The following is a 17,296-nucleotide window of genomic DNA, read 5'->3' on the forward strand; positions in this document are numbered from 1 at the left end:
TAATACTGAAATATATTTTTATACAGATATGTATATTATTTAGATTCCATTACCTTCCGCAGTTGCATTTTAAAAAGAAAAATTTTTAGACCCTGTTTATCATAACAGATAATTAAATCCCAACAATGATTAAGAAAATGATTAGCGTCCGAGTCCCCACAGTTGTTAAATGCCTTATTGAGTTATATGTTCAGTTTATATGACATTTAGTATAGGGCATATTGTTAGGACATACATATTGAACCCTATTGCTCTTGTTGACCAAATATTGTTATTCATTGTTATTCGTCACTGGTTTTTGTATAACTCGGGATCAGGGTGTGGCTGACAGGCTTATATTGAAATGCCTGAAATCGTAGTTAAGATTGATCAATCATGTTGTTAGTGTAGCCCTCGGGGTGAGCACTGAGATTGTGAATAAGTCCTGCAAATAATTGATCTCGAAAAAACCGAAAATCCAAATCGAAAAATTTATTTTCCCGTGTTTCATGTACAACTCTCTAGATCCATTTTGGTAATAGATATATCTCCGAAAAATTTAATGATACAGTATATACTTAGGCAAGAGCCCCAAAATCATACCAGATATTAACATCCTTAGGATAGGACTTAAGTTTCATCTAGATTCTAGGGTGTTTTCCTACTATATCAACCCGACCAGTAGCCGAATTAATTAATGTCCTCGTTTTTAATTTCTCTCGATTATGCTGATATATCTGAAATGGAAAATTATATATTCGTTGGCATCAATCTTAGATTTACTGTTGTCAATTTGAGGTCTAAGATCTATATCTCCCACTTCAATCCTCGCCTTGTTGACTCGGGATAAGAATCCGGAGCCTCAACTTTTGCTTGAGCTGACTCATCCGAAAATTACCTTGCTTAGCACTTGTGCTAGGGGTACATGAATCTTCTGCTCCAGCTATAGATTTATGTACTCGAAAACTCTTCTTTTGAGAATCCAATGGTTTATGGATAGTGATAAACATAAAAATTGTACATTAATTAAATGTTTTATAATATAAACATATAGTTTTTGTTTTATTAAATGTTTAAATATTATATGTTTTATAATAAATTGTATAAAATATAAGTTGTTGTGTAATTATAAGTTTTTACTATTTTTACAGGTTCGATAAAAGAAGAATAAACTTGGCATTGCAAATGGGATTAAGATGATTCTTGGACCTGTAGAAAGTTGATGTTAATATCTACAATATTGATGGCAAGCATGAGATAAAAATCCTTTCACAATTGGGATCAAATTAAGCAACAATTAAAGTTACCAAAGGAGTGGCAGTTTTACTATGCTCTAGTATTTTGACCATATCTCTCAAATTACTTGGTCAAATATTCTGAAAAAAATACCACAACTAGACAACTCAATTATCCACATGTTTCATTTTATGTGAAGAAGCAAATTCGAAGAAGAAGACCTTCAAAAGTGATGTGTAATATAATATTAATTTCTTGGAACACCAATGAAGACTTTTGTGTAAAAAATAATATTTTATTTGTGGTTGTCTCCCCAAATTTGGCTATAAATAGAGGTGTATTGTAATGTATTGAGATATCCCTCATTCTATGAACAAATCTTTGAGTTCATAATATTTCTCTCTATATTTTTCTTTTATTTCTTCATTTAAATATAATTAGCATGTTAATTTCATATTCAAAGTTTTACACTTTGAATAATGAATAGCTAACTTCCTAAAGTTGAGATGATAAGGTGAAGCTCTTGGCATGATAATAAGGTTATTATAAGGTAAGAATCTATGTTTTATATTATTTAATCATTATTTATTGTTTATGTTATATTTATTTCTTTAAGTATTTTTATACCCTACTTATAAGTGGGAGTTTTGATTTATTGTTGCTATATGTTACACTAAATTCTTGGAACCATTTAAATGTTAGTTTGGTATTACCAACCATTTAAAGTGGATGCCTTGATTTATTATATATAAATATATTATTATATTAAATTCTTGGAACCATTTAAATGTTAGTTTGGTTTTACCAACCATTTAACTTGGATTCCTTGATTTACTATATATAAATATATCATAATAATATTTTCTTGGTACCATTTAAATGTTAGTTTGGTTTTACCAACCATTTAAAGTGGGAACCTTGATTTAGTGTTTACAAATATATATATAGCACAATAAATACTTGACCACATCTATAAGTTTTGGTATATATTATATATTTATGAGATAATAATTTATAACATAATATAAATATGATTATTTAATATATTGGAACCATTTTATTAAGTGGATTTCAATATTGTTCGTTAATGTTAACTTTATTAAAATACCAAGAGTGGATCCTTTAATCTCAACTACTTAAATTAAAATTTGAACAATTAAAATTTACCCATTAAATATTCAAACAATTAAAATTTAAAAGAAACAAAAACAAAAACAAAACAAAAAGACATTGTAGTGGACTTGTAATTACCTTAGCTTCCCTGTGGATACGATATTCGGACTCACCGAATTATATTACTTGTGGACAACCTGCTCTTGGGAGTGCAACAATCAAAGTCGCAACAAGTTTTTGGCGCCGTTGCCGGGGAAGTATAATTTAATTTCAAGTCTATTTAATTTTGTTTATGGTTTATTTTTATTTGAATTTTTATTGCTTTTGTGTGTTTTTTTTTCTTTTTCTTTTGCATTTGAATGAGCATTTGGTCACGTACACTTAGTGGTCGACTCATTCGAAATAACCCTTTATTTTTACAAAATATGGCGGAAGAACCCATCCAAGAAAATCAAGATGAAATTCAATCTCAACATGATCATGATAGACGAAGAACACTTAGAGATCACATGAATCCTACACGTACTAGTGCACCTTCATGTCTAGTTTTTCCCCCTGATGCATCTCATTTCAATTTTAAGCCTGGTATTATCCAACTTTTACCCAACTTTCATGGCTTAGATTCTGAAAATCCATACATGCATTTACGAGAGTTTGAAGAAGTGTGCAACACATATAATGATCTAAATTGTAGCATGAACACCATTCGACTTAAGCTTTTTCCTTTTTCTTTAAAAGATAAAGCTAAAACTTGGCTACAAAATCTTAGATCGGGATCCATTCGAACTTGGGATGAATTGCAACAACAATTTTTGAAAAAGTTTTTTCCATCTCATAGAACAAATTCTTTCAAAAGGCAAATAATCACTTTCACTCAAAAACAAGGAGAAACTTTTTATCAGTGTTGGGATAGATACAAAGAATTGCTTAATCTTTGTCCACATCATGGTTTTGAAATTTGGAGAGTTGTTTCTCAATTTTATGAAGGCTTAACACCTAAAGATAGGCAAATGGTTGAATTTATGTGTAATGGAACATTTGAAGATAAAGATCCAAACGAGGCAATTGAGTATCTCGATTCATTAGCTGAAAATGCTCAAAATTGGGACACTATAGGTACAATCGAACCATCAAACAAAATTCAATCTCCTACATCTGGTGGAGGTATGTACACTCTCAAAGATGAACATGATCTTCAAGCTAGATTTACCTCTTTGGCAAGAAAAGTTGAAGCACTTGAATTGAAAAAGAATGGTCAATTAAAATCTGTTCAAGAAATTGCGTGTCACATCAGTGATACAAGTGATCATTTTACAAAAGATTGTCCCACTTTGCCCTCTTTTAAAGAATGTCTCCATGAACAAGCCAATGTTTTGAACAATTTCAAAAGGCCAAATTTTGAACCATTTTCTCAAAATTACAATCCAGGTTGGCGAAACCATCCAAATTTTAGTTGGAGGAATGATAATGCTGCACAATATCCGCAACCACATTTTCAAAATCAACAAAATTTTCAAAATTATGCACCTTATGTTCCTCCGTCGAAAAGAAATTTGGAAGATACATTGAATTCTTTCATTGCAAAGCAAGAGTCTATCAATACTCAAACTGCTCAAACCATGACAGATTTGAAAGATACTCTTGCTAAATTTGCATCTGCACTTAATGTTCATGAGAAAGGTAAATTTCCTTCACAACCTTTGCCTAATCCCAAGGATCATCATACACAAACTGGAACTTCTGCAACTCAACCGATGGATCAGGTAAAATCTGTTATTACCCTTCGAAGTGGTAAGGTTGTGGAAAAATTCATTCTTGAACCTTGTGAAGATGATGATAAATCAACTCCAAAGGGTAAGGAAGTGGAACCCATAACTTGCGAAGAGGAGGTTCAACAGACAGTGTCACCACCATTCCCTCATGCATTGAAAAATACAAAAAAATCAAATTTGAATTCTGATATATATGATATTTTTAAACAAGCAAAAGTTAATATTCCTTTATTAGATGCAATAAAACAGGTACCATCATATGCCAAATTTTTGAAAGACTTGTGCACTGTGAAAAGAAAATTGAATGTGAAAAAGAAAGCATTTTTAGCAGAACAAGTAAGTGCAATCATTCAAAATAATAATGCTTTGAAATACAAAGACCCTGGTTGTCCTACTATTTCTTGTATTATTGGAGAACGAAAGATTAAAAAAGCCTTGCTTGATCTTGGAGCTAGTGTTAATTTACTTCCATATTCAGTTTATCAAGAACTCAATCTAGGCGAGTTAAAACCTACTTCGGTAACACTTTTACTTGCTGATAGATCTGTTAAAGTGCCAAGAGGTATGGTAGAAGACGTGTTGGTCCAAGTTGATAACTTTGTATATCCTGTCGATTTCATAGTTTTAGATACACAACCTATCGAAGCTTGTAATGCAATTCCTGTAATTTTGGGTCGTCCATTTTTAGCAACTTCTAATGCTCTTATAAATTGCAGGAATGGAATAATGAAGTTGTCATTTGGTAACATGACCTTGGAGCTCAATGTTTTTAATCTTTGTAAGCAACCACATGACAAAGGAGATGAAAGTGAAGATGAAAATCTTATTGAAACTCTTGTGGAAGAAAACATTCAAGAAGGGAGTACTCGTGATCAATTAGATATTTGTTCAATTGAAACTGTTAAAGAAAATATTGAAATTGATCTTGATGATTTTATCAGGTATCACTCGTTACCAGGATCAGAGAAAGAATTTGAGGCGAAATATGAGAACAAAGACGAACCACCCATATTGGAGTTAAAACCCTTGCCAGAAGAATTGAAGTATGCATTTCTTGGAGAAGATGAAACATATCCAGTGGTAATTTCTTCCAAACTAGAAAGTGATCAAGAAGGTAAATTAGTTGATATGCTTAAAAGACATAAAAATGCAATTGGTTGGACACTGAAAGATCTCAAGGGCATTAATCCACTAATTTGCACACACAAAATTCATTTAGAAGAAAATGCTAAAACATCTCAACAACCACAAAGGAGATTAAATCCACACATGAAAGATGTTGTGAAAACTGAAGTTCTCAAACTACTTGATGTTGGGATTATCTACCCTATTTCTGATAGTAAGTGGGTAAGCTCAACACAAGTAGTTCCAAAAAAATCTGGCATCACAGTGATAAAAAATGAAAAAGATGAATTGTTAACAAGTCGAGTCCCATCTAGTTGGCGGATGTGTATTGACTATAGAAAATTAAATGATGTCACAAGATCATTTTCCATTACCATTTTTGGATCAAATTTTAGAAAGAGTAGCTGGTCATCCCTACTACTGTTTTCTTGACGGATATTCAGGCTATTATCAAATTCCCATTGCACTCGAAGATCAAGATAAAACTACATTCACATGTCCTTTTGGAACATTTGCATTTAGAAGGATGTCATTTGGATTATGCAATGTCCCAGCAACATTTCAAAGATGTATGCTAAGCATTTTTTGCGACATGGTTGAAAATTGTTTGGAAATTTTCATGGATGATTTAACTGTCTTTGGGAATACATTTGATAATTGTCTTGAAAATTTGGAAAAAGTTTTAAAAAGATGCGAGGAAAAAGGTCTTATTTTAAATTGGGAAAAATGTCATTACATGATTACTTCTGGAATTGTTTTGGGACATGTCGTGTCATCTCATGGAATAGAAGTTGATAAAGCAAAAGTTGATGTCATTGCCAATTTACCCCCTCCAAAAACCATTAAAGAAATTCGATCATTTTTGGGACATGCTGGATTTTATAGGAGGTTTATAAAGGACTTTAGTTTAATCTCTAAACCCATTTGTAACCTCTTAACAAAAGACACTTCATTTGAGTGGACTCAAGAATGTCAAAATGCTTTTGATAAAATCATTCGACATTTAACATCAGCTCCTATCATGCAACCTCCTGACTGGTCTTTACCATTTGAAATCATGTGCGATGCGAGTGATTATGCAGTCGGTGCAGTACTGGGTCAAAGAAGAAACGGTAAGCCTTATGTGATATATTATGCAAGTAGAACTTTAAACAATGCTCAAATGAATTACTCTACAACTGAAAAAGAACTACTTGCTGTAATATTTGCATTAGATAAATTTCGTTCTTATTTGATTGGATCAACGACTTTTGTGTTTACTGATCATTCTGCTATTAGATATTTGTTGACGAAACAGGATGCAAAGCCACGACTGATACGATGGATTTTGTTGCTCCAAGAATTTGACATTGTGATCAAAGATAAAAAAGGAACCGAGAATGTCGTAGCCGATCATTTATCGAGACTAGTAATAGGATCATCTTGTGAAATGACACCAATTAATGATAATTTTCCTGATGAACATCTATTTTCAGTTACTACTACACCTTGGTTTGCTAATATAGTAAATTTTCTTGTGACAGGAAAAATGCCACCGCAATGGAGTTCCCAAGATAAGAGAAAATTTTTGAATGAGGTAAAAAACTTTTATTGGGATGATCCGTATCTGTTCAAGTACTGTCCAGATCAAATTTTTCGACGTTGCATACCCGACAATGAGGTAAGTAGTGTCATTAAATTTTGTCATTCAGAAGCATGCGGAGGACATTTTTCTTCAAAGAAAACGGCTGCAAAAATTTTGCAGTGTGGATTTTATTGGCCCACTTTGTTTAAAGACACCTACGAAATCTGCAAGATCTGTGAAAATTGTCAAAAATTGGGTGCAATTTCAAAAAGAAACATGATGTCTTTGAATCATATCATTGAAATTGAAATCTTTGACTGTTGGGGAATTGATTTTATGGGACCTTTTCCACCGTCGTTTGGATACTTGTATATTTTAGTTGCAGTTGATTATGTTTCCAAATGGATAGAGGCAATTCCATGTCGAACAAATGATCATAAAATCGTCATCAAATTTTTGAAAGAAAATATTTTTAGTAGATTCGGAATTCCTCGAGCTATGATAAGTGATGGGGGAACTCACTTTGTTAATAAACCATTTGCTTCATTAATGAAAAAATATGGTATTACTCACAAAGTAACAACTCCTTATCATCCTCAAACAAATGGACAAGTTGAATTAGCTAATAGGGAGATAAAGCAAATTTTGGAAAAAACTGTTAACTCAAATAGAAAAGATTGGTCTCTGCGACTTAATGATGCACTGTGGGCATATCGAACAGCTTTTAAAACATCATTGAATATGTCTCCCTATAGGTTGGTTTATGGAAAACATTGTCATTTGCCTGTGGAATTGGAACATAAAGCTTATTGGGCGATCAAAACTTTAAATTCAAGCATGGATGATGCCAACAAATTGCGTAAATTGCAACTTAATGAACTTGATGAACTCAGAAATGATGCGTATGAGAATTCAAGGATTTATAAAGCAAAAATCAAATCATTTCATTATAAAACAATTCTTAGAAAATCTTTTGAGATTGGTAAAAAAGTTTTGCTTTATAATTCTCGACTTCACATATTCCCAGGAAAATTACGATCAAGATGGACAGGCCCATATGTTGTAAAGCATGTGTATCCTTATGGAGCTGTGGATATTGAAAATCCTAAAAATGGTGATGTTTTTAAAGTGAATGGACAAAGGCTTAAACCATTTTTGGAAAATGAAATCTTTCAAGAAGAGTTTATTTCCCTTTCTGATCCTTAAATTTTTATGTTGCATTTAATTTTGTTTGTTTTTATTTCAGGTTTCCTTAATCTTTTTATTTTCCCGGTTAAATGGCGGATAACGGTACTCCGTGACTCTCATAGTCGGTTAAATCAGTTTCCCACAATTGCTGATACAAAAATAAAAAAAAATCATTTCTTTTCTTTTCAAAATGGATGAAATTCTCTCAAAAATTTGTAAATATTTTCCCTATGTTTCTGAAAATGTTCTAAGAAAAATTTATGCAGGAAGGTGTGAAAGATTGAGATTGCTAATGCAAAAAGGAATTCCAGAAGATATTCGTCTTGTAATTGAAGCTAAGGTCCGATTAGGAGGAGAAGTTCCACAATCATTGCTCATTCGGTATTTGCCTGGATTAGGAAAAAGCACTTATGCGAAAAAACGAAGGGCAAAAAGTTTAGGGGTTTGTCATAAGTGTGCAAGATGGACTTGTGACAAACGATGCAGATCTTTGGGATGTGTTTCCGATAACAGAGAAGATAAAATTGGTTTCATTAAGAATGGGCTGAGTAAGGAGTCTTTGGATAACATCTTATTGACTCTTGAGACGCATTCTAGTGGACATGTGCATATTGAACTTCTCCGTTTATGGAAACAATTTCAAGATAAGCGTCATAGTCTTGGGAATCTGACTAAAAAAGACCCTGTTTGCCAATTTATAAGAAAATTGGATGGGAAGCATATCCTCGACTCATAGAAGGCGTTGAAGCCGTTTCTGGACGTAAAACCAGAGGAAAATTGTGAGCCACAATCACACTACTGTTTATATGCATGTGTGTCATTATTGTTTTTACTATTTATTCTGTTTACAGCTGTGACCCATAGTTTTGTCATGATAACATATTACCCCTATAAAATCTCTCATCTTTCTCTCTATTTTCGCAGAAAAAAAAAAGAAAGTAAAAACATGGCTGGATCCTCTGCACAAACATTGAAAAATATTTGTGTATTTTGTGGGTCGAGTCCTGGAAAAAATGAAGTGTTTGTAGAAGCAGCGAATAATCTTGGAAAGATATTGGCTGAGAGAAAAATTCACTTGGTATATGGGGGAGGTAATATTGGGTTAATGGGATCTGTTTCAACATCTGCTCATCTTGGAGGTAGTCAGGTTTTGGGTGTTATTCCTATAGCTTTAGCTGAAGGAAATATTACAGGTGTTACGATTGGAGAGGAATTAAAAGTTTCTTCTATGTATGAAAGAATCACTCAAATGATTGAAAATTCTGATGTTTTTATCGCACTACCAGGTGGTTTTGGTACATTAGAAGAAATTTTTCACACTGTTTCTTGGGCACAACTTAATATCCATAATAAACCTGTGGGCTTGTTGAATATCAATAATTATTATGACAGTTTGTTGACATTTCTTGATAAAGCTGTGGAACAGAATTTCATTTCAGAAAATTCACGACGGATGCTCATCTGTGCTTCGACTGCCGATCAATTAATTGATGATTTGGAAGCTTTTGTTCATAAGCCAGATCCGATGATAACAAAGATCAATTGGTCGCAATCAAGCAGTAAGAAAAGGAAGTTGGATCATTGATTCAAAAGTCGTGGATTGGTTTGCATTTGTTTCAGTTTGTTATCTTCAATAAAATTCCAGGTGATATCTCTTTCATTATGCACTCTTTATTACTAGTTATTTTGACATTAGGGACAATGTCATATTCTGATTGGGGGGGAGAACAAACTTATATAAAAAATATTTAAAAAAAAATTAAAAAATTAAAAAATATATATTATTTTAAAATAAAATCATGTTTATTGTTTGTATCTTAGTAATTTTCGCAAAAATGTTATACATTATATGTTTGAAAGATTTAAATTAGAATATGCATTAATCTATTTAAGAATGTTTAAATTTTTATTTGAAAAAAAAATGTCAATTTTAATATTCTGATCAATATAAAAATATGATTTATGAAATCTTTTTGAGTGATTAACCATTGTGATAAAATCAGGTATTAAAGTATATGGCCCAAGATATACCTTATAAGAGTGCCTAAAATTTTAAACTCACACATATTTTGTGAGTGAGTGGAGAGGACTGAGAAAACAGCTTTCGAGCCTTTATTGATCATGAGAGAGACTATCTATTGTTTAGATCTTGAGTTCTTATTTTGAAAAAAAAAATATGATATTTCCTGAAAAAAAAAAAGAAAAAAAAAGAGAAAAATACAAAAAGAAAGATGTTGAAGATCTATGTAATTTTTAAGTTATATGCTGCGACCCATTTTTCTCTCATAAGAATAAAAAAAAAGAAAAAAAAGAAAGAGAGAAATACATTGTACAAATTAAATAAATATGTGGTCAAAAAGCATAAACTTAGTCTGATTCCATGATGTAAAAAAAAAAAATCAGGAAAAAAAAATATAATAAGAACAACTGAATTTTAAATCAATGGATTTTCTATCTTTTGATTAGTTTGGCTCGTTTGTCTGTCTGCATTCTGTAAACCATTTTCCTGAGCATTCATCTGTATTCCAACTCCATGAGAGAAATCGTTGCCATAAATAGAAACATTTATTAACCTGTGAGGATATGGAGTTGAGACTCTTACTAGGAATTTCTGAAGGCCGTGTACACTTAACTACCTGAAATAAGCTTTGAATTAATCATCTCAAATTATTTCATAAATTATAATTATGATGATCTTGATATAACTTTGACAGTTTTCAAATTTAATGGATAGTGATAAACATAAAAATTGTACATTAATTAAATATTTTATAATATAAACATATAGTTTTTGTTTTATTAAATGTTTAAATATTATATGTTTTATAATAAATTGTATAAAATATAAGTTGTTGTGTAATTATAAGTTTTTACTATTTTTACAGGTTCGATAAAAGAAGAATAAACTTGGCATTGCAAATGGGATTAAGATGATTCTTGGACCTGTAGAAAGTTGATGTTAATATCTACAATATTGATGGCAAGCATGAGATAAAAATCCTTTCACAATTGGGATCAAATTAAGCAACAATTAAAGTTACCAAAGGAGTGGCAGTTTTACCATGCTCTAGTATTTTGACCATATCTCTCAAATTACTTGGTCAAATATTCTGGAAAAAATACCACAACTAGACAACTCAATTATCCACATGTTTCATTTTATGTGAAGAAGCAAATTCGAAGAAGAAGACCTTCAAAAGTGATGTGTAATATAATATTAATTTCTTGGAACACCAATGAAGACTTTTGTGTAAAAAATAATATTTTATTTGTGGTTGTCTCCCCAAATTTGGCTATAAATAGGGGTGTATTGTAATGTATTGAGATATCCCTCATTCTATGAACAAATCTTTGAGTTCATAATATTTCTCTCTATATTTTTCTTTTATTTCTTCATTTAAATATAATTAGCATGTTAATTTCATATTCAAAGTTTTACACTTTGAATAATGAATAGCTAACTTCCTAAAGTTGAGATGATAAGGTGAAGCTCTTGGCATGATAATAAGGTTATTATAAGGTAAGAATCTATGTTTTATATTATTTAATCATTATTTATTGTTTATGTTATATTTATTTCTTTAAGTATTTTTATACCCTACTTATAAGTGGGAGTTTTGATTTATTGTTGCTATATGTTACACTAAATTCTTGGAACCATTTAAATGTTAGTTTGGTATTACCAACCATTTAAAGTGGATGCCTTGATTTATTATATATAAATATATTATAATATTAAATTCTTGGAACCATTTAAATGTTAGTTTGGTTTTACCAACCATTTAACTTGGATTCCTTGATTTACTATATATAAATATATCATAATAATATTTTCTTGGTACCATTTAAATGTTAGTTTGGTTTTACCAACCATTTAAAGTGGGAACCTTGATTTAGTGTTTACAAATATATATATAGCACAATAAATACTTGACCACATCTATAAGTTTTGGTATATATTATATATTTATGAGATAATAATTTATAACATAATATAAATATGATTATTTAATATATTGGAACCATTTTATTAAGTGGATTTCAATATTGTTCGTTAATGTTAACTTTATTAAAATACCAAGAGTGGATCCTTTAATCTCAACTACTTAAATTAAAATTTGAACAATTAAAATTTACCCATTAAATATTCAAACAATTAAAATTAAAAAGAAACAAAAACAAAAACAAAACAAAAAGACATTGTAGTGGACTTGTAATTACCTTAGCTTCCCTGTGGATACGATATTCGGACTCACCGAATTATATTACTTGTGGACAACCTGCTCTTGGGAGTGCAACAATCAAAGTCGCAACAGATAGTCCAAATGATAGAATTTTGCAATACAGACTATAACTGAGTGCAAGCATGTAAACATCTTGTTATTCTATCAGAGATTGTGCTTTTATCAACTTGTTGTAGCATACCCGCAAATTTTGTATTTAGGACCAGCTTGTTAAACTCGTTTTGAAGCATTTCAAGGTATTCTTTCAGATGCCTCTGCATTTTCATGATGGTATCAACGTCACCGTTGTCCATATCTAGTTAGAAAATTTGAAAAAATATTCTCGCGAGATCTAATAATAACAATATAAAAAATATAATTTTTATATAAAGCTTGTCATCTCAATAATCTAACCTTCTATGGTTTACAAACAATTTAATTTTTTTTAAAAATTTAACATGTGTATTATTAAATTTCAATGTAGATTTCTTAGCAAGTAATAACAATGACCATTTTTTAAAAGTCTTTTTTACCTCATCTAATTCTTTTTCATTGATATGACATCATATTACTTATTCATCTAAGTATAATCAACTGCACTATCTGCAAGGTAATTATTATTCTGGTGTGAGCTTTCTGTAATCGCTGCCCACCAATGGAAATTTGTATATGTGTATAATATCATATCATCTTCATATTGGGAAACAATTATCTTTGGAATTTTCTTACAAATTTCGTTTAGTTGGATAAGTCCTCTGATGTGTTCTTCTGTCCATAAGAATCGTGCATCCTTTTTTGATAATTGTCTGAAAACTTTTATATGTTTTGCTAAATTTTTAATGAACATTCCACTAAAATTAATAACTCCTAATAAACTTTGAAGTTGTTCTTTGTCTCCATGTTTATCCGAAGAATTCTGCACTTTTTTCGCAATGCATTATTCTAGAATTGCACTGACTCGTCGATTTAGACTCCAAGGAATTCAATCTTCCTTATAGCTCTGACTGCATTCTTTTCAGATAAGACTAGTTTTTCTTGTTTACAAACTTTAGAAAATATATCTAAATGTTGACATGTTCATCTATATTTTTATATGCAATCTAAATATCAACAATATAGACAAACATAAAATCAAGACAATCTTTAGATAAATTCTCCAATTTTATTTAAAATATCTGGGGTGCATTAGCCAATATCATTGATAATGTAAGGTACAAAAATACGATAACGTAATCCAACTGCATGCAAATATAGGGAAAATAGAAAATGACTAATTAAATGGTTTTAAGGACATAAATTAATTATGGTGTGCATGTTTGCATGTTTAAAATGTACATTTCTACATGAATGCATAAAACTGTGTTTTTAAAGGGTATTCGAGACGCGATCGAGGTACGAATACCGGGGACCATTGGAGAGAAAATATTTTATTAAATAATTATTTTTAATTGTTTAATGTGTGATGTATTTAAAATGGAATTTTCGAAAATAAGGTGTTTTTAATTTCTACGACGAGTCATATTTTTAAACGATATTCGATTTTTCAACGAAAATATGAACTTTTCGAGAACTCGGCTAATATTTTCACGAACTTCCTTAAACAAGACATTATAAATATTCAATAATGAGCTTAATGGGTTAATGGGCCTAAGTTTGCACACATGATTTAATTAACAAATAAAAAGCCCTAAACCCTACCCCAAAACCCTTAAACTCACGCACACCACACACAACATACACAAGAATTCTCCTAGTAGCAATCAAGCACACACACACACGTGTATTGTCAAATGGGAGGCCACGTTTTGAAGGGAAAAATTCAGCAAGGTCCTCCGTTCATCAACGTTCTTCGCATCTCAACTTGTTTTTTGTGCGTAAAATACTTAAAGGCACGCCTTAATCTCCTTTTTCTCATCTATCACCCGATATTATATGTTTGAAGCATGTTTACATGAAAAATATGTTTACCTTGTATTTATTTTCGTTTTTATGCCATGACATGTCAATAACTCAAGTTTTTGTTGTCCAAAACCTATGATATTATTGCACAAAGGGGCTGCCATGGTAGGGTAACTTGGAAGGATGATTTTCCAACGTGTTAGGGGTCACATGTGTCACGGCTAAGGGCTGGACAAGGGCGAGGGAAGGGTTGAACGAAAATTGCATGTTTTGTGCACTAGGGTTTCGGCTAGGAGAAAGCAAGGCACGCGGCTCGACCAGGGCTTGACCAGGACATGGTTAGGAGTGAGGAAGAGTCCTAGCATGGCTAGGACTCATGTGAAGCGGCTAGGGAAGAGTCCATGCGAGATAGGACTCTTCCCATGCAACTCGAGGGCAGCTGATGTGCGGAGGGATTCACGGCTTGGCAAGGGTGGTCTATGCTAGGGCGAAGGGTGGTCCAGTAAGGGTGGTCAGAAGGGTTTGGACTCGATGGGGGCTCGAGTAGAAAAGTCCTATTCGAGTAGAAGTCCTAGGCGCTTAAGGTGGCAACCACAGCTCATGTGCAGGGGGCTGTGGCATGGGCTAGGGGATGGTTAAATGGGTCATGGCTGGTCAATAAGGTCCCTAGGTGGTCTGGTCAGGGGATGGTTCGAGGTGGCTCGGGTGTGGTTCGAAGATGGCTTGGTAGAACAAGTTAGGGTTCGAAATAATGAACTAAATGGAAAAGGGTTCGAACCATGGTCCACGGGGGTTGATTCATGGTTCACCAGGGTTTTTTAGGTATAAAAAGTCTATGTTTAAAGTTTGGGAATAAAATATTTAATTTTGAATTAATTCAGGATTAAAACGCTTCATGAATTAGTAATTAAGATTTAGGTCGAAATCCTTGAGATTACGTTAAATAAAAATATTAGAAGTCAAAAATTAATCTTAAATAATTATTTTAGATGGTCTCAAATTAATAAAATTGAGGAAAAAGTCAAAATCGAGAAATTCTAATTACAAGGGTAAAATGGTCATTTTACACCTGAAAAATGTTAGACGTCCTGGAAGGGCCCTGAATGCTGTAATATATGTTAAAATGTTTATTTAAAATGTTTATGGAATTTTTTGATAAAACGATAATGCTAAAAGATATGTTGAATACTTTGTTTAAAAAAAAAATAATTTATATGTAATGAAGTTTTATAAGTGATGAAAATATGAAAAGTTGAAGGAGGTTAATTGATTGTGACTAATACGATGATACGATGATATGCAAGGTCAAGGCTCAGTTGACGGGTGAGAGTGTCGCTGATGTCCCCGTCGCACACTACTGTGGTAAGACGTAGATGGATCCATCGACTTCAGCTAATACGAAAGTCACAATTGAAGATCTTAATTTAATAAAAATGAAAACGTATACGTATATGATGAAAAGAAATATGATATGGTATGATATATTGAAAATGAAAATGTTTATGTTTATGTTCATGAAAACTTATTTTAAGCAAAAGTATTTTTCACTGTTACGTGTGAATGTATATGCACTACTTGTTATCATTATTAAGGTTTGCTGAGTCAATAGAATCACTAGGTGCGATCGATGCAGGTGAGCATGAGATTGATGTTAATGGAGGTCTTGATGGTTGATCTTGCTGGACTGAAGGTGTACACAACCCGAGGGCCGTCGCTAGTTTTCTGCAAATAAAAAATAAGTTTATGATTTATGATTACTTAAAGATTTTTATGACTTATGATGCTTTTGAGAGACTTTTGAGAGGATGTTAGAGTTAAGATTTTTTTTTGAAAAAATATGTTGGTTTAGGTTTAGTTGACGTTTACGATTTTATGCTTTGAATGTTTTGCTTTGGATTTTCAAATAACTAGTTGGTTGGTTTATTTTAAATGAGATCAAAAATATTTATATATACTTAGGTAGATTTCGGCCGAATGCTTAGTGGAAAAAATTGTAATTTTTAAGAAAAACGAGAAGTGGACATTTCAGATAATAATTGCAAAATATAATGACTTTGTGGTGTTGAGAAAGTTGTAATTTTTCACTTCTCAAATATAATGACTTTATGGTATAGAGAAAGCTGTAAATTTGATAATCTGGGCTTGCAATAAAACTTAGATAATATTTTAGTGTTGCGTATACAACTGATTAAATGATCTATACAACTGATTAAATGATCTCTACTAGGTATAAAATATCCATTAAATTCCAAGATTTTATTAATTTCTTAGTAATTAATTACCAACTCGAGTTTGTTTATTTTGATCTCACTATGATTTCTTACCAAGGAACTTGAGCTGATGTATGGTGATATTCCTGTTTCGATTAAACCAAGATCTTAGTGTTTTTTGATAATAACTTGCATGTCCTCATCAATGATTTTCATCGAGATAGGCTTGCATCTAACGAACTCATAGCTCTTTGCACTCCTTTATTTTAAGATTGACTTTGAGCAGGCTTTTTTCCCACCATTTAAGGGGTTCTCATTTAGTTTTATTAAAACCTTTTCTTGACATCTTCTATAGATACATTGGATTCAATCTCTACATCTCTTTTTTAAAGCTATATTTAGAAATTTCATCTCTTACGGTTGGAGGTTTTGCTATGTTCTTAAGCATTGTTTCCCCAAATCTTTTGGAATCCTTCATTTTTTAGTGTATAAGTTTTCTTTTATCACCACGCTTGCTGCGAAATTGGAGCAAAATTTTCTGTAAAGTGCTCTCCTAGTCATTGGACCATGATTTTTTATCACATGGTGTTGTAAACATAATCTCCTAGTATCATTTTCTTGTATATAGCTTTTGAACATTTGTAGAAAATTATTTCATAACAAAATGTCTACTCTTATATCATGAAAATAAATTGATGATTTACCTTATATCAAAGTGTTTTGTCATGCACATTATGCTTTGAAAAATCTCGTCAAGTTATTTTAGGTAATTCTTCCTCCAATGTTAATTTTTTTTTTTGTTGTACACATTCTAGCTCCTGAATTAATAGAAGCAACAAAAAATTCTGCTTCATATAGCTCAAATAACATCCCGACTGAAATGTATATTGAGAATAGTCTTATGGTCATTGTATTCTCCACACCATGTCTTCCACCATGAATCCCATTCCTTCTCAAGTCCTTTTCAAGGTTTATGTTTTTCGAGAA

At 31.7% G+C, this 17,296-nt stretch overlaps 1 protein-coding gene across 1 annotated transcript; it reads left to right on the forward strand.

Annotated features, from left to right (window-relative positions):
- Positions 1-3,947: 3,947 nt before the first annotated feature.
- On the forward strand, positions 3,948-8,823 carry LOC140804153 (uncharacterized). The gene is made up of 3 exons (XM_073159987.1): positions 3,948-5,536; positions 6,006-7,915; positions 8,217-8,823. Exons 1-3 carry the CDS (start codon positions 3,948-3,950, stop codon positions 8,711-8,713), a joined length of 3,996 nt encoding a protein of 1,331 aa, XP_073016088.1. The 3' UTR covers positions 8,714-8,823.
- The last annotated feature ends 8,473 nt before the right edge of the window (positions 8,824-17,296 follow it).

Source organism: Primulina eburnea, chromosome 11 (genome assembly GCF_022965805.1).
Source record: "Primulina eburnea isolate SZY01 chromosome 11, ASM2296580v1, whole genome shotgun sequence".
In the NCBI taxonomy this organism is placed as follows: domain Eukaryota; kingdom Viridiplantae; phylum Streptophyta; class Magnoliopsida; order Lamiales; family Gesneriaceae; genus Primulina; species Primulina eburnea.

Excerpts from the sequence above, each read along its gene's own strand:
- LOC140804153 (XM_073159987.1), top strand. The coding sequence starts at position 3,948 with ATGACAGATTTGAAAGATACTCTTGCTAAATTTGCATCTGCACTTAAT. Across the intron at positions 5,537-6,005 it reads TTAACAAGTCGAGTCCCATC|TGGAATAGAAGTTGATAAAG; the intron begins TAGTTGGCGGAT and ends CGTGTCATCTCA. Across the intron at positions 7,916-8,216 it reads TAAAAATGGTGATGTTTTTA|AAAATGTTCTAAGAAAAATT; the intron begins AAGTGAATGGAC and ends CCTATGTTTCTG.